Here is a 22,997-nt window from a genome sequence, read left to right on the forward strand (position 1 = left end):
CGTGCTCCTAGGCACTATGTGAGACTAAAAGGTGGGCTATGTATTGTAAAAGTACTACACTATTATAGCTTACTATTATACCTGCTAGCTATAAGTTAACTATAGATGATGTGGCAAATTGTTATCGTTGGTTGTCGGCTACACTATTGTTTTTGCTCTCATGCGGCCCAGCCCTGGAGTCACCACTCCGTTGCATAGCCGCAGGTTACCTTCTCCCGCGAGCTCCCAACGGCAGCGATGGGACCCACGCCGCAGCTCCTCCACCTCCCCCTGCCCGTTCCCATCCCCCTCGCCCTCCCCATACAGTACGCCTCCGACCAGACAAGGATGGAAACAGCAGTACGCCGGCCGACTCCCTTGCCCTCACCTTGCCGGCTTTACCCTATAGACGGTGCTTTTTTTGTTAGATGGGGGTATACCTGGGCATGTGTCGGCCCGGGCCGGGCCTCGGGCCGGCCCGAGGTAGGCCCGACGCAAAATAATCCGGCCCAAGCCCGGCCCGGCTCAACCAAATTCCCACCAAGCCCGTCGGACCGCGGGCCGGGCCGTAGTGTTAAAGTGAGTTTTCGGGCTACCCAGGCCCGGCCCGGCAGTCGGGCCAACATTTCTGGCCCAAGCCCGAGTTTTTCGGGCCGGGCCCGGGCCGGGCCGTCGGGCCGGGCTGCCCATGGCCAGATATGGATGGGGGCAAGCTGGATTGAGGTAAAAGATAAAGATGACAGGTGGGCTCCACACGTTAATGAAAGGTATTCCTGGACCCAGTCCACCAAACAGCCCCAAGATTTGATTTAAACCAAGATCACATAGTTCAGGGTACAAACGTCAGGAATTTTGAGTTCGGGGTTTGATTCGCCAAACCTGTACAAGTTCAAGGTTTAGAATAGACTTTTTTCTTAACGCTATTTACGGTTAAGTTCAGATTGTCAAGACTACTTATTTTGACAACAATCTAGCTTTATTAAGTACATATACATCACAACATAAAGAAAAAAAGAAGAAAAATCTCAACAACAAAACCCTACCTGATAGCTTCTGACGATCCGTAACAAAGCTTATGCCTCGTTGGGCGAATCGCCCATCTAAAGGTATAATTGATGCCCCCCATAGGGGAACTCACAGAGCTTAGAGTTTCTGGACCGTTAGATCTTCATATCTGGGCAATCTTATCCGTTTATTCTGGGCAGAAAATGAGTGGTCCGATTGGCCCTCCCGCTAGCTAACCCCATGAAACAGCCATGGGTTACCCGCCAGTGGCTGCACGTGGGTCCCACTTCCATCCGGACCCGCATGTCGGTCACTGCGGGTAGATTTCGTGGGTGGTGGAAAGATCTCCACCCGCAGGGGTAGATTGGGTAATTCCTCGCGCGGTGGTCAGATGAGCCAAAACTACAGCTCGTGGTCACAACCCTAGCCATTCCCCATCTCCCGCTCCCCGCCGTCGTCGGCCTCCTCCCCGTCACCGCCGCTGGCGCCACCTCCCCTTCCTACTTCTTCCTCTCTCTGCCGCCGCCCTTCGCATCGGCGGCCGGCAGGAGACCGAGTTCATCGCATCACCATCGCCGGAGGAAGTGCAGCTCGTCGCTGACCTCCTTCCGCGCAGTAGGAGGCCAGGAAGGCGACGACTTCGAGCGAGCCGATCAGCCCAACCTCGATTTTGTCCAGCGGCGGCTTCCTGTGTGCGGTTGGGACGCTTGGACGCGGCCGCAACGGCGGCAGAGAACGCGCGCCCGAGCGAGGGCAGATGGACGCGGCAACGATGGCTGGATGCGGCGGTGGAGGCTTTTGGCGGCGCCGCTCCGCCTCCGTGGCCGGCCGCCCTTCTCCCACGCCTCGCCTCCCTGCCGCTCCGCCTCCCCAGGCGACCTCCATCTAGCAAGAGTGACGCACCGCCGGACCCAATTCCCTCGCGTTCTTCTTTTGCGGCGTTTGGCAGCGCCGCTCCGCCTCCCTGGCCGGCCGCCCTTCTCCCACGCCTCACCTCCCTGCCGCTCCGCCTCCCCAAGCGACCTCCATCCAGCAGGAGCGACGCCGGCCCAAGCACGAGGGGCTCCTGGAGCTCCGCCCATTCTGGAGGTGAACGGGACGATTTCAGGCTGCCACCATCTGTGCTGCTCGCCGGGAAGACCATGTTGATGCCATCAGCAGGTGAGCCGCTTCAGATCCTTGTGCTGGTTAGGATTTCATGTATTCCCCTTTTATCTTTATTTAATTGTCAGTATTGAGTAGTTTTTTCTCTCTCAGAAGCCATTATCTGCAGGGAGGAGCACTGCCTCCATCAGCATGAGGAGTGTGCCATCTCCGACAGGTGAGTTGGTTGCCGCTGCTGCTCCTCTCCCTCCTTCAGGCTGAAAGTGGAGCCAAACCCCTCCCCTGGAACATCTCATATTTTATTGTGCAGATCCATCTTCTCTATGTTTAGAAGGTGTTTGATGTAAATCCTAGCTAAGATTAGTGTATGTATAATTTATGCTCCATCTTGCTCTTTGCATTCTTGCAATCAAGGTACCAGAATGTTAAGGAGAGGCATTCCTTATGAGTTGTTGCTCCGTACTCACATCTCTGTTCACTAACAATGATCATGTTCTTCTTTTGGTTTGACTCATCTAGGCATCAAGAACAAGAAAGTTTGAGAAAAAAGGTAGAGTACGTGTTTATGCGACTTACAAAGGTTTTCGACAACGAGGGTGGTGATAAGATCCAAAGTTTTTGTGTACTGGCCTATTGAAGTAATTATCATATTTCTTTAATTCCAATATCTTTCTGTGATCTGCAGCTTTTGTTTGCTAGACACTTCGCCAATTCAGCTCCTATGTAAACCTTTTTTGGCCACGGGAATATAATGAAAATACGTGCAAGCAAGTATGGTATTCATCCTCTTTTATATTCTCTACATTTGTGCAATTTTTTAGACCTTTCAGATGATAATGTGGTGGGCAGCCAAAACCGGATTTTATTTTTCAATTTTAAATAATAGTTAAATCTTGATGAATATTTAAGGATGGGGATTTATGGTTGTTCTGATAGGAAAGGCCAACACAACTTCCACTTGAATATGAGCTCTAGGTGCTAATATATTCATTTTAGTGCTTTGGCATGATTCTACCTGTTTCACCTACGTATTTCTGAATTTTGTAGGATCAAATACATGAGCCAAACCAAAGGCCACCACAGCTCGCCCCCTCTGTCCGTCTCTGCGAAGATGTTGCACCATACTAATTCATCTTTTCGTAGATTAAGATCGAGCTGCCTAGCCAGCCAAGAAATCGAGGCCAGCCTACTCCTTTTCTTCTTTCTTTTAGCAGCCTCTCGCTACAGATTTACTTTTACCAAATAGTTCATCGGGTCTCGCCAGTGTTGTTGAGTCAGCGTTCCGGTTCAGGCCGAGAACTTCACAGGTTCCTCATGGTGCTTGCATTCGCTAGCAAATAAAATGTAGAACTATTGTTTTGTTTCGAGTTGTAGCTCTGGTTGCTGTAAATCCTATGTTCTAAAAGAGAGCAAATGTATCAAGATCTGAACCACGGTGAAATATCTAGGAGCAGATTTATAGTCTCTCGAAACATACTCTGCTACCTATATAAATTCCAAGAAGCTGATAACATATTCAGCTGAAATTTATTGTAAGAAATAAAAATTCTCTACTGGCCTTCTTTACGTGCTTAGCCTTGCTTGGTCCCTTGCTATTGGTGATAACATATTCAGCTGAAATTTATTGTTTAAAATTATCTTGTCTTTTGTGCTACTCATATGCCTACACAAAAGGCTGGACACATGTTGTGTCTGTTATTTCCTACATGTCGGCTATAATTATAGACATTAGATCGGAATAACTGTCGACTGCTGGGTTTTCCTTTTAGCCAAAGTTCACATAGCTCATAAATAATTCAGATTCCTAACCTGGACTTTATAGAGTTGTATGTATCCAGCTAATAATATATTTTCACATGGAGTACCTACAATCCAAATTTCTAACATTGTTTTTGTAGCTTCATGTGTCTGAATTATCTATCACCTGCTGATTCAATTTATGTTCAATATTTATTTCCAAACTATGATGCTTCCCAGTTTCTTCCGCCAACCTTGCTGGTTCTCTGATTTGGCTCTAGCGTCTTGATGAAGACTGTCAAATCCCGGCTACTACCATGTTCGTGGCTGCGGTTCATAATGCCCCTGCACCCAGCTGCTTTTTGGAAGACAACAATTTCATAGTAAAGGGTCTTCCCAGGTTAGTTCCACGGTATCTAAACAGATTGTTTCAATCTTCTATGGCCTATCCAAACAGATTCTTTTGTTTTGTTTTTACTGTTTCTGCATTTCATTTTAGTGGAAATTAAAGCGAGGTACCAAGATATTATTGTTCTAACTTTGTTTAGAATTTTTTTTCTGAAATTTAGCCTCAGTAGGATGTAAATCAAGCTATCGTTCTAGCGGAGAACAATGTCTATACTTCTCAATAGATCAGTAATAGCTGGATAATACTAAATGAACATTCTTTTTGTGATCTTTGATGCATGCCAGTCTAAATTTTACCGTGTTACCATTGCAACTTTTTCTAGGCTAAATTATGTTTGTATGCGTCTCTCCGTTGATGTGCTATTATGCTTTGAACTGCTGTTTTCTCCTCTGTTAAGTTGGTAATGCCAACCTTGCGTATCATTTTAGCTCATTGGTGTAGCAGGGAAGATTTAGACAACCAGTCATGTGGACGGGCTGCTGCCACAGCTGAGGTTCCATCATGCCATGTGCCTCACCTCACTTTCTCAGATTGAGATATGGTGAAAACGGAAGGTATGCATTAAGTATATTGGTTTTATTATGTTCAAACCATCAATTCAGTTGCATATCATAGGTCAGTAGTCATCTCTCCTTCAGAAAGATTCATGTGTTGTCTTGATTTTGTTCTCACAGGTCATAAATCCAAATTCGTGAATTTGTTTGATTTCTGGGTGCCTTTAAATTGGTTGATCCAGAATCATATGATGTTATTGGTGATGGCCTTCTCAATCCACCAATATTGTTGCATTGGATCTGAGGGTGTAATGGTGGTCTGCCCATTCTCTCATTTACTCTCCTTTGATTTTTTGTGTGTGATCCGACTTTGAGCTCTGATGTATGTGTGCGACATGCATTTTTGCCTGGGTAAATAGCGTGAGATTTGAAATGTGTGTTGCCTGATGTTTACAAATGAGAAGCGTAATTAGTTTTTTTAGTTACACTAACAAGCTTTGTTGAAAGCTTGATGGTTCATTTTGCTACATGTATACTAGATCTCTGTCATGTGTGGAGTGGATAGAGAAGTCATCAACAGTTGATGCGTGACTAGGAGGGGTCGTTTTCACTGTCCTATTGATTAAGACATGTTAATTACTACTTTGGGTTTTTATTTTTCATCCCTGATGATCCCTAACAAATCTTAAATATCACATGTAACTGGGCGGAGCATTGACACTAGCGCAGCTGCTCCTTGGTACACAAATTGGTTCTTTGTTGTCCAAGGGGTATTACTGTTCTGAATTTGTGTAATGGTTTTTTTTTCATCTGGTCTGCAAGGACGTGGGGCTCAGTGGTCAGCGTGGCGTCAGAGTCATCGGTTCTCCATGTCTTCAGGCCTGAAGTTCGGCTCAGATTTGGAAACAAGGTAAGTTATGTTGCTTTTCTCCTCAGTTCTTGCAAAGTTATGTTCTTTTGTTCCTAGAATAATATGTAGAGAAGAAATACGGAAAGTATTATAGCAACCGTACATGTCAACGTTCTTTAAGAGTTTGAGTTAGATACTGGAGAACCTAACTTAAAATCTACACTAGATTCTTCAGGTTTCTAAGGAGAACACTTAACACACATGAACAAATTAAAAGGGGAGAGGGGTATAAGAAATGTTCATATATGTACTAAAGGACTAAATATGTGGGGTACTTTAAAAAAATCAGGATCTACAAACAGAGAAGCAGCATATAGGATCTTATTTCAAGTCGGGTATACCATGAAAGCTTGGGGCCTAGGTAATAGCCTCTGTGTCTTAATGATGTAAAACATATTTAGCCATTTCTAAATGCAAAAATAGATCATTGTCTCGAGGTAAGTGTATAATTAAATATTTCTTTGTATGATGTGTAGCTAATTGTGCAGAAGAACAGGGCTTGTGAATACATTTAAATATTTGATGCATCATCTCATATCAACCATTTGTCGAGGGAGAAACGTTGATATAAATGTATATAATGAATAGGAATGAGACCTTTAGTAGAAGATTATGCCCCAGAAATCAACTGATATGCCCTGTTAGTCGACTTATCATGATCTTAAATTTTGAATTTTGACCCTACACCTTCCTAAAATTGTACAACCTACTGGAGTTCATGTTTTTATTTATTACAACGGGGAGCATAGTTCACTTATTCACGGGGCCTGATCCTTAGAACTTCTGTAATGTTAGGATCTTCTTTTATTATTTCTGAGTTTAGATATATTCTTTGGCAGACCAAAACAATTCATATACATTCGAAACTTATGAAGATAAAGCATGGCAAGTATAAGCTATATGTACAGAACATCCATTGGAGAACATTTCCATGCTTGTGAATAGATGGAATGTACAACACCTCAAGTGAGCTTCTTCTCTTCTTAATTAATCCAGATCCAGGTGTGAATCGTTGCTGAGTGCCCATATTTAAATGAGTGCCCAGATTTTTGCATATGATAGGTACTGGCTTTCTTTTGAATATTGTTGCAGATGAAGTACTAAAATCAATGTAGCATTATCAATTAGGTATGGTTAGTATCTATAGCAGTAGCTGGTGAGAACTAAATCTACCATAGAGAGCAGGTACTGTTTACTCTACCAAGGTCTTTTAATCATTGAGTTATATCTTTTTGACAGATATACACATGATGCACCTGTTTTTTGTTTATGATAGGTTCTCACTTGCTTTTGAATAGTTGGTGCCAACCTCTTAAATTATGGAAGACTTTCCTCATGGCTATTACTACAGCTGTTAGCCTCAAGCCTTTCCTGTCTTGATAGCTCAAAATAATTTTTATTTCCCATCATTACCATATGCTCTCATGTCCTAGGCAGTAGTTTTTTCGCCATGCCCTCATGTATATTTGTGTTACAAATTCAGCTCTGCCTTTGTGTGTTTCAGAGGGTGTTGCCGCTGAAGTCAGGTGTTTGCCTTTTCTCCACCCTGTACCTTTTGTTTACATAAATGTTTGCATGTTCTGTTTCTAAAGGGTATTTTTCATGTTTTGTGTTGGTTGGGTTCTTTTCATTTTATTCCTTCCATACCACATGGTGTTCTGTCTATTCTTCCTCTATTCATTTGTTGTGGTTGGTTGCTTCACGTCATTTGACCTCCTATTCCTACCAATGCCCAAGGTGGGTGGTGATATTTCTGTCCTTGTAGGCGTTGCTAATCTCAAGTTACAAACCTAGATAAACTGTTGACTCTATTCATGTGTCCGTAATCTCCATGAAAGTATCCCGCTCATTGGTTTATTTCCAGATTGTTTGTTCTTCATGTGTGTATGAACAATGCTGTCAGCAATATTGCAAATATTAAGGTTCGCTTGAAATTTTCAGTGTGCACCCCATCTCTGTTCTTTTATGGTGGGGTATCTGTTCTTCTGCACATAGACGAATAGGATCTAATCAAATGTTTAATTAGAGGTATTTATTGGTGGACTAATTAAAGAGCTGATCTGTTGAAAGGATGAACGAATTCAGGTTGCAGCCCTGTTGAAAGGATGAAAGGATTCACAGGTTATAGCGCTGTTGAAAGGATGAAAGGATTCAGGTTGCAGCCCTGTTGAAAGGATGCAAGTATTTAGGTTGTAGCCCTATTCTCTCCTTCGTGAACTGATGAAAGGCTGCCCAAGTAGCACACCATTCAAGTTGTAGCTCAAGTTGGCGATTTATAGATCTATAGCTAAGTTGCATAGTGAGGTGAACATGAAGAGTTAAGAAACTATTGAAATGACATGGTTTGGTGGTGTGCTATGCCGAATTATCCCATAGGCAGCCTATGTAGATGTACTTTTGTTGTTCCTTTCTCACTTGTGTTGCTCTTGATAGAACCATCGTGTGTTTGTGTGATTTATCTAAATTTTATCATATCGACTTCGTTTTTGTAAAACCCAAGAATCATTTCAACACCTTATTTATTTCTATGTTATACTAAAATGTTAATCTACGTGAGTTTCATGGGATCGTGCCCTAAGGCCTGATACCAATTGAAAGGCGTTTATCATTTTTGGAATGTGCTCAGGGAAATGTATAAATTGTTGTTCGATTCCAGTAGTGGTCGTAGTGCTTTATATTGAATCATATTATTACTTCTTAGATCTAATCATCATATTATTACGCCTGAAATTGGTTTGACTTATGCAGAATTTCAATATGAAAAATAGTAAAGAAGTATTATTATATTGGTAGCCATTTTTATCACTTTTATGCGAAATAAATTTGGCATGAGCTTCACGGGATCGTGCGCCAAGGCGCATATCAAAATCTAGTTACATGAACACCGGCCTGCGCTGCAACGTCAGGTTCCCAATCAAATGACTCAACGACCGGAACGTCAAACTCCCAAACAAATGACAGAATGACACTGGCACTACAATACTGACTCTGCAAACTCCTACTCAGTTAATTTACATCTCGCATGAAATTGACACCGCAAGACGGCGCTGGAGCTTCTGATCATCGATGATCGCCGATGCTGGAGAGAAATTTATCTTCCCGTTGTCCATGGCATCCATGACTAGCTAAGCATCTGCCTCGATTACAAATTACAACTACAATTACCTGTGTAGAAATTTATCTTCCCGTTGTCCCGCTCTCCAAGCAGTCAACCAGCTCTGCATATTACTCGGAAGCCTCCACTAAATTATACTTGATGAGTTCAACCAACACCTCCAAAAAAGGAACATTAGAACACATCAATCATACTGACCCTCAAGTAAAGCTCTGCATATTACTCAGAATTCTATCTTTCAACCAGACAAGAATAATCTTTATATGATCCAGCGATCGTTCCTCTTCTAAATAAGATCGTCTCCATAAACCAAATTATACCAAAGAAAAGCCAGTCACTTCACTGAGTGTAGGAAACCAAGTGAATTTCCTTTTCCTCACTCAACAGAAACACCAAAAGCAACAAAATTCAATCTGCCACTGCAAATAATTATAACATGCTAAAGTTATAAACAGAAGTTGACATCAAAGATTTTATTCATACTCATCCAGAGGGTAGCAGGAACAAAGAAAACTATTACATGGGTGTAAAATCTCATTCAATACAACAAAGTTCAGTACTCTGGGACCTAGTTTTTGCACACAATGGCTGGTACAAGCCTATGAAAAAAGAGCAGTGCAACTGCTGGACAACCGCACATAGAGGCGCACCAATTCTTACTCATAAACCAGTCTTGCCACCTGCAGAGGCCTCTCATCTAATCTGACAGTAGATAAAGCTTACCTGGAAATAAATGTCACATTGTTAGCACTACTTACACATAAAATACACCCCAGTATGAAAGAAGGTGCTACGACAGAAGTTTACAGTTCAGCATCGAGTTCCATTATCATCACATCATGGTACACAAGTGTTGGAAAATATGTAAGGCCGCCTACTGTTAAAATAATTTTGATAGTAGAAAAAAAAAGTTACTGTAGATGCCAGATATACATCTCCAAAAAATACACTAGAAATAATAGAGATTTATCGAGTACTGCATGCAATAATATAGATTTACCTAGTACTGCATGCATTTGGCAATGGGTGACTGAACTGCCACATTCCATACACATCTCACTGCTTCTCTAAACTGAAGATAGACGTGGCCTTTGACATTAGGCCTTGCATATTTTTCAACAATATGCTAATCATTCTAGCTAAGAAAGTGTTCCTATAATTAACAAATGAAAGTGGAAGTGGTATCCAAATGAAATTTGACTAATGTACACCCCGATCTTCAAGCATATGGATTACTTCATAGTTCATACTTTTGGCTGAAATTTTATAAAACTTTCTAATTGTGTGATTTCCCAGTTTATTGGATATAGATTTCTATTTACTGGAAATAGATAAGAGGGAAAACAAATGTGTAAAAATACATGTGTTTTTACCATTGCTGTGATGCAACATGGCAAGCAAAGAACATGCCCACATATCATCGAGGTGTCAGAACAAAAGCCCTCGTATTGGTACGGTACAGTAGCAAGGAATGGCTGGCCCACATGTCACAAAGTGAGTTTCAACAAGAAAGGACTTTGTAGCTTTGACGCAAGCAAACCCGAAAAGAAAAGTGGGACTGCTAAGAGTTCTGATCTCAGTAATGCAGAAGACGGTTGATCCCGGTTTGCCGGCTTGACGATTGAATCAACCACACGTTACAGACTTACAGCAGAATGCAGAGAAGGAAAATCCGAGACCTCCACCTCTCAACTACTCTGCGACGACCACAACCACGGTCCTATTGCTCAGCAGCTGGATAGACGAGCCCATGGTCGTGGTGGGCTATCTCCTATATAGGCTATAAGCATGTCTTCTCCTCATGTGGACATAAGTACACACTCCCATTCGAGTTCGAAAACCATAATTCCCTTCGAGCAACAAGGTCGATTTTGCGCAGGCAAGGTGCTTCAAAGACCACTCTTGTAGTTGTTCTGCTGCTCCTTCCTAAGTGTCAATCCACCGCCCTTGCTGCAACCTTGTGGAGTGGTGTTGTATCTATGAAGGGAGACACAAAGGGTCCTAAGGCACAGTCGGGGAGTAGTTTCTCACCCTTCTACTGTGAAGAGTAGTACTCGTAGTCTGCAAGTCTTTGGTGTGGTGAACATGTGTAGATTATTTCTGTGTGATTGCTCTGATATCTCTATTATTACTTCTTCCTGGAAACTTTTGTGCAGTCCCGATTCTTGTTTATTGCTAATCCCGAGAGCTTTGCAATTTTCGTTTCATATTGACTTTTTCAGTACCTAGCAACATTGGTTGTAGCATCCGCCTTATGTGCGTAGCTCTTTAACTTTTAGTTGTGATAAGTATAGATCCTGGGGTGCTTCTCTAGTTTAATAAATGAATGAGCTCTCTACTATTGTGCCTTTTTAGAAGTGCAAGTTCTGGCTGCAGTACTTCAGGAGCACACATGCTTGTTCCAGTATATTTTTGTTAATTATTATGAGAACTCTAGATGCTTGTGAAATCTGTTGTATCTCAGTTACTATGATGCTTAAAAGTGTATTCCTGGCCTTCGTAATTTGATTTGTATGATAATTATTCAGAGTTCCCTTAATTCCTTACGATTATTTTGTATTGGTTTACTACTATTTTTTTTAGCAATCTGATGTCACTAGACTGTAAGACCATTGCATGTGAGTCTTTGCTGATATATGTGATACAGTTTTCCTAGTTATTTCATAAGTTTTAGAGCAATGTATGTCTTGTGTATGCAATTTTATAACCTTGAGATTAAAAGTAGCAAAGAATCTTAGCCTAATTAACTCGAGTAATTTGCAGCCTTGGGTGGGATATCAAATCCCTGCAACTTTATCTAACATTTTGCCGAGTTATGTCTTTCTTACGCGAGTTCGGGGGCGATTTCCAGTTATTTATGAAACCAGGTCAAGTTCAACTCCGTGAAACAGCAACTCATAGTTCAAAAGAACAGCACAGCAGCAGCTATCATGAAGTATCACAGAAGCATCTGATTTTCACATTGAAAAAAACAATCAATTTGATAGAACTATGGCAGGCAATTAAAGAACATCCATATGCGCTGCTGCTAGGCGTACCACCAACGGGATATGGAAACAGAAATGTAGGCAAGTGCAACCTATTACTTTGATGCTTGTAGTATCATGGCTATAAAACATGGCAGCATCGTGTGCCAAACGGTTGCCAAAAGCACATGAAGATCAAGATACAAACCACAACCGAGGGGGAAGCCTGTTGTGTCCTAAAGAACAAAATCACCATTGAGGGATAAGTAAAAATAGGTTCCATGGGCCATTTTGATCAAAGAGATGAGGGTCCAAGCAGATCAAGGAAGTTCTAGGTGTGCCGAGCTTGATTTGTGTGATTGGGAGGGTAGCAAAATACTTCCTTGAAACAGCGCAAGAAAAAGAGTTGGTTACCTTCCATTCGGTTTTGGATGTAGTAATAGTCTTCTTCCCTAGTGTCGGGGTCTAGGACTCAGATAACCAAAGGGCGGTAGATCGAGGCCCAACACAAGGACTCGGTGTACTAGGGAGACCATGACATCAATTTGGAGTGCAAGACAAGTCAAGATTACTTGCCCGGGATATCATTGGAATTGACTTAGATCAGATCTAGACGTACCTTCTCAGATGTAATCAACTAGGCTCCTTGTAACCCTAATCCCTGGACGTGTATATAAGGCAGGGAGTGGGGGCACAAACAGGAGTAGGGATTTTTTTACCGGGGCCCGAACCTGTATAAACCTGTGTTATAGTGCTACCATTGGGATCTTCTAGGCACATCACCCCCCATTCTCTATTGTCAGTAAAATACCTCGACAACTGGCGCCCACCATGCGGCCCGGTGCTTAAATCTACAAGATCTTTGATTGATTTTGTCAAGATCAACTAAACGTCTTTGCTTCCACACCAGGTCAGGGAGTTCCACTTTGGATCCCTGAACTTCATCGCCAACTCGGCCTTCTGCAGCTCCACGTCTCGGTGATGAAGTTTAGTTATCCGAAGCAGAAACCCCGACCAGGTGTGTAGGCAGAGACTCCACACTGGAGACGATCCATCAAGGATCTTGTAGATCAAAACGCAAAGGACTTCAAGGCGGGGGCCAATTGTTGAGGTATTTTACAAACAATAGATGATAAGGGGTGATGCGCCAAGAAGATCCTGATGGTATCACACGGACACAGATTTGTAAAAGGTTTAGGCCCCAAGAAAAATTGTCCGGTAAAAACACTGCTCCGACTAGTGACTAGATTATTCCTTTTGCTCAAATGTGATCTCGAGAGGGAGTCTCGAGGGCGCTATGGTGGTGGCATTGCCTGTAGGATTGCAAATTAGAAGATTGGTGCATGAAGGCGAAGTCTTCTGTTACGACTCGACTCAGCACGTAACCTACCCAACTTATATACATGGGTTACGGATTAGAGTTACAAGGGGCCGAGTCAATTTCATAACATCTAGATCTGATATGAGTCGGTTACAATGATACCCTGGGAATTCCAGTGCAGGTAATCTTGGCTTGTGTTGTACTCCAAGTTGTTGATGCGCCCTGGTCACCTTCCTATGTCGACTTCTCGTGTTGGGCCGCCCTAGGCCTAATGGGCCTCTTTCTGCCCCTATGAGGGTATCCGAGTACCAAGACCTTGATACTAGGGTAAAAAGGGTATTACTACATCCGTAACCAGATCGAATCGTTGTCTGGAAGTATTTTGCTACCCAAGTAAGGTCTCTAGGGAAGAACACTTACTAAATCCAAAATCGGGTCAAAGAGAATCAACCCCTTTTCCTGGCATTATTTCCAAGGATTAAGTACACACAATTTCAGATCAAAAAGGGTGACACAGAACCAGGGGAGGAGGGGTGACTGCAAAATCGTCAATATCACTTGAGGCTTCTAGCCTCTCCACTGCTAGTTGAACTTGAGGCCGAGGCCAACCTCAGGATTAGGGACAAGTCTGCAGATTTGACTATGGCAGGCAAATCCCAAGTTATTTGGCTTTACAGTCATTTTAACAGATATCACGTCTACAATAATATGTTTGATCCATTGCTGGGTCTTAGGTGTGTTTTGGGACAAAACAAAGATGCTGAGATTACATACATATTCAAAATTATTGCAAGAAATGAACTTTGTACTGCTCAGATTAATTTCACATAAAAAACCTTGTTAGTTGCACTCCTAAAGTAAGTTACTCCATTATAGTGCAATTCAAACTACAAAGTGCAATATTGCCTCATCTGTCAATCACCACCCTACAAGAGCAATTGCAATTGTAGTCTCAAACCAAATGTTTGCTAAAAAGATGCTCAATAATTTCCCCCTTTTGACTACTAACCTATCCAGATGCCTAACAATTTTACATGCATGACATAGTCACAGGCTCACAGCAAGCACACTAGCAAATCATATCAGCAAAATTGGAAGTTCGGTAGCGGCAGAAAAGGACTCACTTTTCATTCAGGCAGATTTCGATGCAATCATCCCAGTCTTGCGGGCATAAGCGAAGATCCCACCAGCTTCAATAACCGGCCCTGCATCACCAATAGGCTTGAGCTTGTACTGCTTGCCGGAGGTGTGGTTAATCAAGACGGAGCTATCGAGGTCCACCGTGACCACATCTCCGGTCTTGCACTCCTTGCTGGCACCGCTGTCAGCGAGCTCCAGAGGGTACACCTCCCCGGTGGCGACGGAGTTGCGGAAGAAGATGCGGGCGTAGCCCTCGGCCACGACGGCGCGCGCGCCGGCGGCTCCGAGCGCGACGGGAGCGTGCTCGCGGGAGGAGCCGCACCCGAAGTTGGCCCCGCCGATGATGACGGCGTAGCGGGACGACTCCTCGCCGGGGACCACGAACGGGATGGGGTAGGCGGCGGTCGGGAGGCCGACGAAGGCGAAAGAGCCGAGCTTGCGGTACTCGTCGGGCTTGGACGGCACCAGGGTCAGGTGCTCGGCCGGGATGATCTGGTCGGTGTCGATGTTGTCCCCCACGACGTAGCACTCGCCGTGGAACGCGGCGGACGACGGCGAGCCCCCCGTGGCGGCCGCCGCGGTCAGGGGCCGAGCGCGGCGGCATCGCAGCGAGACGGCGGTGGGGAAGCGAGCGGCGGCTTGGGTGCGGGCTCTGGTGGGCGCTCGGCTGGGGGCTAGCGCCGCGGCCACCGTCGCCGCGTCCGTCAACGATAACAGAGGAGCCGCCGTCATGGTGGTGGTGGAGAGTGGAGAGGGAGGTTAGGGCCGGCGGCTTCTTCGGTGTCTTGCAGATTGCAGCGACAGGTTTTGGAGGCTCTCATTTCGTAAGCGCTACGAAACATTGGAACATCGGCCCATTACCATGTTCTGGGCTACACAACTACTGTATTTGGATGTCGGCCTTGTTCTGATTCATATTCCTCTAAAAACATTTTCTCAAAAAATCCACTAAAAAGTGCACAATGAGGCTACTGTATTTTTCTACAAAATCCAATATAGTCCCATCCCAATGGATTGGGTATTAGGAATAAATGGGATTTGGTGGGATTGAATACATGATTTCACCGAAACCTGGCCTTAGTGAGGTCATTACCCTAGGTAAACTTAGTGTGGTCAATTTTTGTGTGCTAGACACGAAAACGGGTCAGGAAAACACCACTATGTCCTAGTTTTCACGATATCTTATATATTAACCATCTCCCAACGTCCAAAATGGTGTGTTATAAGTAATAACCCATAGAAACATAGTGTTTCAGCAACATTCTACTAAGGGCATCTCCAGCGGCGCGACGCATTTCGGACGTCCGAAATATCCGTTTGGGACGCTCGACAGACCAGAAGGATGGCATGGAAGAATTAGGATGACCCAAGAATTGCATGGTGTAAGCCGACTTGGAAGAATAGCATCCACTAGTAGTTAACTTCCATGAGATGGTATCCGGAGTGGTAGGATCCATTTGCAAGTTGCTCACTAGCTCCCAAAGGTTTGCAAATTGCACAATGTGTTCAACGGAGAGGCCATCTTGCATATTGATTTGCGAGACCCAAGAGTTGTTTTCCATAGCCTTGCTAACGGTGCACTTCCTCCTTTTTGAGTCTTTAAAAATGAGGGGGGCAATATCTTTAGGCCGTCTTCCATCTAGCCATGGGGCCTCCCAAAATTGCGCTTTCTTTCCATTCCCAATGGTCACCCTTGTAGCCGCGGCGAAGATTTCCTTATCTTGTGGTGTGCAAGGGGTTCCAAGACCCGCCCACGGTTTGGTCTCGTCATTCCACTCGTGCCATAGCCTCCTCATTCGAAGCGCGGACGCAAACTTAGTGAGATTGAGGATCCCAAGGCCACCGAACTCTTTTGGTTTGCAAACCATTTCCCGATTTACTTTGCATTTTCCCCCGGTTACTTTCTCACAACCCGCCCAAAGGAAGGCTCTCCTAATGCTATCAATCTTCATGAGGACCTCCATCAGAACGTTGAGCACGGTGATGAAATAAATAGCAATGCTAGTAAGGACGGATTTCACAAGAGTGCCCCTGCCGGCCATGGTGACATGCTTCCCAATCCATGGCATAAGCTTGTTGGCCATCTTATCCTCAAGAGGTTGAAAGTGAATTCTCTTTAACCTTTTCACAGAGAGCAGAAGGCCAAGGTACTTCATTGGAAAGTTTGAACGGGTAGCCGGGAAAGCTTGAAGAACATGGTCAAGATCAATATTTTCACACCTAATGGCGGCCACATGACTTTTTATGCAATTAGTGACAAGACCGGTGACATCTCCAAATTGTTGCAAAATGGAGGATAGATAGTTGATGTCATCCTTGTTGGGCACCATGAAAATGGCGGCATCATCGGCATATAGGGAGGTTCGAATCATGGGAGCTCTACCTCTCAATCTATGGAGGTGACCTTGGTCGGTGGCCTTGCAAATAAGGTGATGAAGTGGGTCAATGGCTAGGACGAAGAGTAGCGGGGATAGAGGGTCCCCTTGCCTAAGCCCTCTTCTGTGCTTTATAGGCTCTCCCGCAATGACATTTAGGAGCACTCTTGAGGAAGAAGAGGCAAGGATAGCTGAAATCCAATCCCGAAATTTACTTGGGAAGCCCAAGTGTTGAAGCAAGTCCATCAAATAATCCCACCTCACCAAGTCAAGCGCTTTTTTGATGTCAAGCTTGAAAAGGAGTGATGGCGTTTTTAACTTGTGAAGCTTCCTCGCCAAGTTTCTAACATAGAGGAAGTTGTCATGGATGCTCCTAGTTTTTATGAATGTGCTTTGAGCGTTGGAGACAAGTCTATTCATGAACTTAGGATTTGTTGCCGAACCCCAAAATGGTGTACTGATGTCAATACATTTTCCATAAATATTTGTGCATTTAATATCTTTCCCTTCAACTATTCTCTTTTTTTGGTTTCCTTGGCTGGCAAGTACTTATAATAAAATACTACCTCTGGTCATAAAAGAATGCCGCAAGTTTATCTAAATTTAAATGTATCTAGACACTTTTAAATGTACAGATATATCTAAATTTAGACAAATCTTTGAATTTTTTTTCACATAATCATACTCTTAATTAGTTCATTATTAACAGATGTTACATCATTGTAGAGGAAAGGTATCATGGGAAATGAGGGATCATCGAGCCAGATCTGTTGCTCATGTCTCCGTGCAAACCTAGCTAATTCATAAGCTAGAGAATTTGCTTCACGATAGTTGTCTTTGAATTGAATTTTCACAAAGTCATACGCCAGACGATAGCAATCGTGAAGGATAACAGCTGTGACGCTCCTAGACGGAGGAAGTATGTTTTTTTGATGACTGTTAAAGTTTCTGTTTACAGGCTAATGCCATTGATTCAGAGAGCTAATAATGCCTCTGGTTCATAGTTCTTCAAGTATATCCTGGAAGAAGTTGTGAAAATTACCAGTCCCGCCAAAAGTTTGTTCCTTCTGGTGGAGGGTGATAAGAAAGTTTGTTCCATCACGATTAATTCTTAAGGAGAGACACATGGAACAGATTGCTACTTGTGTAAAGCATGTGGGGCAGCCGAAGAATTAATTTTCCATGCCCTCTTTCAGCGTATGTGAGCAAAGATGTTCTGGCAAGATTTGCGTGAGATGATGAATCTTAAACTACCATCGTTTCATCTAGAATCTTGGGCTTTGGATATGATTGATAATCCTAAAATTAAGGTAGCTTTAATCTTGTGCGGATGTTGGGCTATATGGAAAGAGCGTAACGCTCAGAAACATGGTGAAGGAGGCCGGAGTGCTACTGATTATGTTCGCTAGGTGTTGCAAACAACATGTAACCTCTCTCGGGTAGAGAAGGACAAACCAAAGAAACCATCGAAACCAAAAGCACACGGGCACGTCGAAGCACGAGACTTGTTGTGATAAATCATCAAGGGATGTTAATGTGTGCCTAGGCGCTCTGGTACGAACACTCGGCTAATGCATCGTTGATGGAAGCTATGGCAATGTGAGACAGAGCTAGACTGGCTGTGGAGATAGGCTATCACCAGATTATCATTAAAAGCGACTGCATTGAGGTAATACAATTGTTTAATGCTGATTGCCTAAATAGATCAGAACTTAAACCTATTTGTCAGAAAATCTTGCAAATTACGAGAGGTTTTCCTAGATTTAGCATTTTTTAATTGGCCGCTAATCAAGCAGCTCACTTATATGTTAACCAAGCTAGGTCGAATAGCATAAGTTGCATGTGAATAAATTATAACGCAGGTTTTCTTTCTGACACTCTTTTGAGCGATTGTAATCTTGTCATTTGATTAATCATTTGCTTAATGAAGTCTCTTATTCTCAAAAAATAAAAAAAGAGGGTACGTTGCCTACATGCTCTAACTTTTTTCTGAAGGCATCTCCAACGGGCTGACGCATTTTGGACAGTTAAAATATCCACGAGCATCCGTTTGGTCGGCCCGCGGATGCGAAAATGGTCATGCGTCCGTTTGCGTGGGGGTGGCTCCAGCGGGCCGACGCATTTTCGGCGCGGGCCAGTTTTGTTTCAGAAAAGAGGTTGTAGCCTCAAATTAGGTCAAATTTACACAAAATTATAGCCTCAAATTACGTCAAATTGAGATCCGTAATAAGTTCATCACACTTGCACATGAACAGCATATGAAGTCCAAAAGAAGGCCGTCGTGCTAGACATTGGCGCCGGTGATCAGACGTCTCGCGCGCGGATTTCAGCGTGCCTCTTCATGAACTAGGCCATGGTGTCGTCGTCGACGCTGCTCAAGTCGGCTAGTGATGTCTACGCACGCTTCTATTCCTGTAGACAGTGTTGGGCCTCCAAAAGCAGAGGTTTGTAGAACAGCAGCAAGTTTCCCTTAAGTGGATCACCCAAGGTTTATCGAACTCAGGGAGGAAGAGGTCAAAGATATCCCTCTCAAGCAACCCTGCAATCACGATACAAGAAGTCTCTTGTGTCCCCAACACACCTAATACACTTGTCACATGTATAGGTGCACTAGTTCGGCGAAGAGATAGTGAAATACAAGTAGTATGGATGTATATGAGTGGTAATAGCAATCTGAATAAAATATGGCAGCGAGTAAACATGCAACAGAACAGTAAATAAACGGTGATTCGATGTTTAGAAACAAGGCCTAGGGATCATACTTTCACTAGTGGACACTCTCAACATTGATCACATAATAAAACTACTCTACACTCTCTTGTTGGATGATGAACACCATTCATTGTGTAGGGCTACAAGAGCACCTCAATGCCGGAGTTAACAAGCTCCACAACATTCGATGTTCATATTTAAATAACCTTAGAGTGCATAATAGATCATTGCAATTATACCAAGTACTAACATAGCATGCACACTGTCACCATCACACTATGAAAGGAGGAATAGATCGCATCAATACTATCATAGTAATAGTTAACTCCATAATCTACAAGAGATTACAATCATAACCTACGCCAAGAACTACATGATGCACACACTGTCACCATTACATCATGCAGCAGGAATAGAGTACTTTAATAACATCACCAGAGTAACACATAGATGAATAGTGATACAAAACTCATATGAATCTCAATCATGTAAGGCAGTTCATGAGATCATTGTATTGAAGTACATAGGAGAGAGATTAACCACATAGCTACCGGTACAGCCCTTAGCCTCGATGGAGAACTACTCCCTCCTCATGGGAGACAGCAGCGGTGATGAAGATGGCGGTGGTGTCGATGGAGAAGCCTTCCGGGGGCACTTCCCCGTCCCGGCGGCGTGCCGGAACAGAGACTCCTGTCCCCCAGATCTTGGCTTCGCGATGGCGGCGGCTCTGGAAGGTTTCTCGTATCGTGGCGTTTCCGTATCGAAGATTTAGGTCAGTGGGCTTCTTATAGGCGAAGAGGCAGAGTCGGAGGGGTTACGGAGCCGCCACACAATAGGGCCCCCCCCCCCTTGGGCCGCGCCGCCCACACGTGTGGGGCCCCCAGGGCTCCCCTCTGGTCCCCCTTTGACTTTCTGGAAGGTTCCGGGAAAAATAAGATGTTGGGCATTGATTTCGTCCGATTCCGAGAATATTTCCTTTATAGGATTTCTGAAACCAAAAACAGCAGAAAACAGCAACTGGCCCTTCGGCATCTCGTCAATAGGTTAGTTCCGAAAAATGCATAAATATGACATAAAGTGTGAACAAAACATGTGTGTATCATCATAAAAGTAGCATGGAACATAAGAAATTATAGATACGTTTGAGACGTATCAAGCATCCCCAAGCTTAGTTCTTACTCGCCCTCGAGTAGGTAAACGATAACAAAGATAATTTCTTAAGTGATATGCTATCATAATCTTGATCATACTATTGTAAAGCATATGAGATGAATGAAGTGATTCAAAGCAATGGTAAAGACAATGATTAAACAACTGAATCATATAGCAAATACTTTTCATGAATAATACTTTCAAGACAAGCATCAATAGGACTTGCATAAGAGTTACTCATAAAGCAATAGATTCAAAGTAGGAGGCATTGAAGCAACACAAAGGATGATTAAGTTTCAGCAATTGCTTTCAACTTGTAACATGTATATCTCATGGATAGTTGTCAACATAAAGCAATATAACAAGTGCAATAGGTAAACATGTAAGAATCAATGCACACAGTTGACACAAGTGTTTGCTTCTAAGATAGAAGGAAGTAGGTAAACTGACTCAACATAAAGTAAAAGAATGGCCCTTCGCAGAGGGAAGCATGGATTACTATTTTTGTGCTAGAGCTTTTCATTTTGAAAACATAGAAGCAATTTTGTCAACGGTAGTAATAAAGCATATGCGTTATGTATAAGATATCCTATAAGTTGCAAGCCTCATGCATAGATTACCAATAGTGCTCGCACCTTGTCCTAATTAGCTTGGATTAACATGGATTATCATTGCATAGCATATGTTTCAACCAAGTGTCACAAAGGAGTACCTCTATGCCGCCTGTACAAAGGTCTAAGGAGAAAGTTCGCATTGGATTTCTCGCTTTTGATTATTCTCAACTTAGACATCCATACCGGGACAACATATACAACAAATAATGGACTCCTCTTTAATGCATAAGCAATCAACAGATAAAATTCTCATAAGAGATTGAGGATTTGTGTCCAAACTGAAACTTCCACCATGATTCATGGCTTTAGTTAGCGGCCCAATGTTCTTCTCTAACAATATGCATACTCAAACCATTTGATCATGAAAATCACCCTTACTTCAGACAAGACGAACATGCATAGCAACTCACATGATATTCAACAAAGGTAAAAGTTGATGGCGTCCCCAGAAACATGGTTACCACTGAACAAGCAACTTATTAAGAAATAAAACACATAAGTACATATTCTTCACCACAATAGTTTTTAAGGCTATTTTCCCATGAGCTATGTATTGCAAAGACAAAGGATAGAATTTTAAAGGTAGCACTCAATTAATGTACTTTGGAATGGCAGAGAAATACCATGTGGTTGGTAGGTATGGTGGACACAAATGGCATAGTTTTTGGCTCAAGGATTTGGATGCACGAGAAGAATTCCTCTCAATACAAGGCTAGGCTAGCAAGGTTATTTGAAGCAAACTCAAGTATAAAACGGTACAGCAAGACTCACATATGAACATATTGTAAGCATTATAAGACTTTACATCGTGTTCCTTGTTGTTCAAACACCTTAACCAGAAAATATCTAGACTCTAGAGACCGATCATGCAAACCAAATTTTAACAAGCTCTATGTAGTTCTTCATTAATAGGTGCAAAGTACATGATGCAAGAGCTTAAACATGATCTATATGAGCACAACAATTGCCAAGTATCAAATTATTAAAGACATTATACCAATTACCACATGCAGCATTTCCTGTTTCCAACCTTCGCCATGAACATTAAAAGTAAAGCTAAGAACACTAGTGTTCATATGAACAAGCGGAGCATGTCTCTCTCCCACACAAGTATGAATTTATTCAGAGAACTAAGATAACAAAATGAAAATAAAAGCACACAGACGCTCCAAGTAAAGCACATAAGATGTGACCGAATAAAAATATAGTTTCAAGAGAAGAAACCTGATAAATTGTTGATGAAGAAGGGGATGCCTTGGGCATCCCCAAGCGTAGACGCTTGAGTCTTCTTGAAATATGCAGGGATGAACCACGGGGGCATCCCCAAGCTTAGACTTTTCACTCTTCTTAATCATATATCATCCTCCTCTCTTGACCCTTGAAAACTTCCTCCACACCAAACTCGAAACAAACTCATTAGAGGGTTAGTGCATAATCGAAAATTCACATGTTCAGAGGTAACACAATCATTCTTAACACTTCTGGACATTGCCCAAAGCTACTGGAAGTTAATGGAACAAAGAAATCCATTCAACATAGCAAAAGAGGCAATGCGAAATAAAAGGCAGAATCTGTCAAAACAGAACAGTCCGTAAAGACGAATTTTTTAGAGGCACTGGACTTGCTCAGATGAAAATGCTCAAATTGAATGAAAGTTGCGTACATATCTGAGAATCACGCACGTAAATTGGCAGATTTTTCTGAGTTACCTACAGAGATCCCTGCCCAAATTCGTGACAGATAGAAATCTGTTTCTGCGCAGTAATCCAAATCTAGTATCAACCTTGCTATCAAAGACTTTACTTGGCACAACAATGCAATAAAATAAAGATAAGGAGAGGTTGCTACAGTAGTAACAACTTCCAAGACTCAAATATAAAACAAAAGTACTGTAGTAAAATAAACACATGGGTTATCTCCCAAGAAGTGCTTTCTTTATAGCCATTAAGATGGGCTCAGTAATT

The 22,997-nt window shown here is 42.9% G+C and overlaps 2 protein-coding genes across 2 annotated transcripts; one reads left to right on the plus strand and one right to left on the minus strand.

The window, feature by feature from the left end:
* Positions 1-237: 237 nt before the first annotated feature.
* On the plus strand, positions 238-8,189 carry LOC127310199 (uncharacterized). Its single transcript, XM_051340891.2, has 7 exons — positions 238-746; positions 1,412-2,145; positions 2,242-2,305; positions 2,608-2,638; positions 2,774-4,788; positions 4,909-5,638; positions 6,478-8,189. Exons 1-5 carry the CDS (start codon positions 238-240, stop codon positions 2,813-2,815), a joined length of 1,380 nt encoding a protein of 459 aa, XP_051196851.1. The 3' UTR covers positions 2,816-4,788; positions 4,909-5,638; positions 6,478-8,189.
* A 1,022-nt stretch (positions 8,190-9,211) lies between these two features.
* On the minus strand, positions 9,212-14,976 carry LOC127306823 (3-isopropylmalate dehydratase small subunit 1). The gene is made up of 2 exons (XM_051337539.2): positions 14,165-14,976; positions 9,212-9,476 (listed from the first exon to the last, which is right to left on the minus strand). The coding sequence occupies exon 1, from the start codon at positions 14,910-14,912 to the stop codon at positions 14,172-14,174; it is 741 nt and encodes a 246-aa protein (XP_051193499.1). The 5' UTR covers positions 14,913-14,976; the 3' UTR covers positions 9,212-9,476; positions 14,165-14,171.
* Positions 14,977-22,997: the final 8,021 nt, after the last annotated feature.

This window comes from Lolium perenne, chromosome 6 (assembly GCF_019359855.2).
Source record: "Lolium perenne isolate Kyuss_39 chromosome 6, Kyuss_2.0, whole genome shotgun sequence".
Classification (NCBI taxonomy): Eukaryota; Viridiplantae; Streptophyta; class Magnoliopsida; order Poales; family Poaceae; genus Lolium; species Lolium perenne.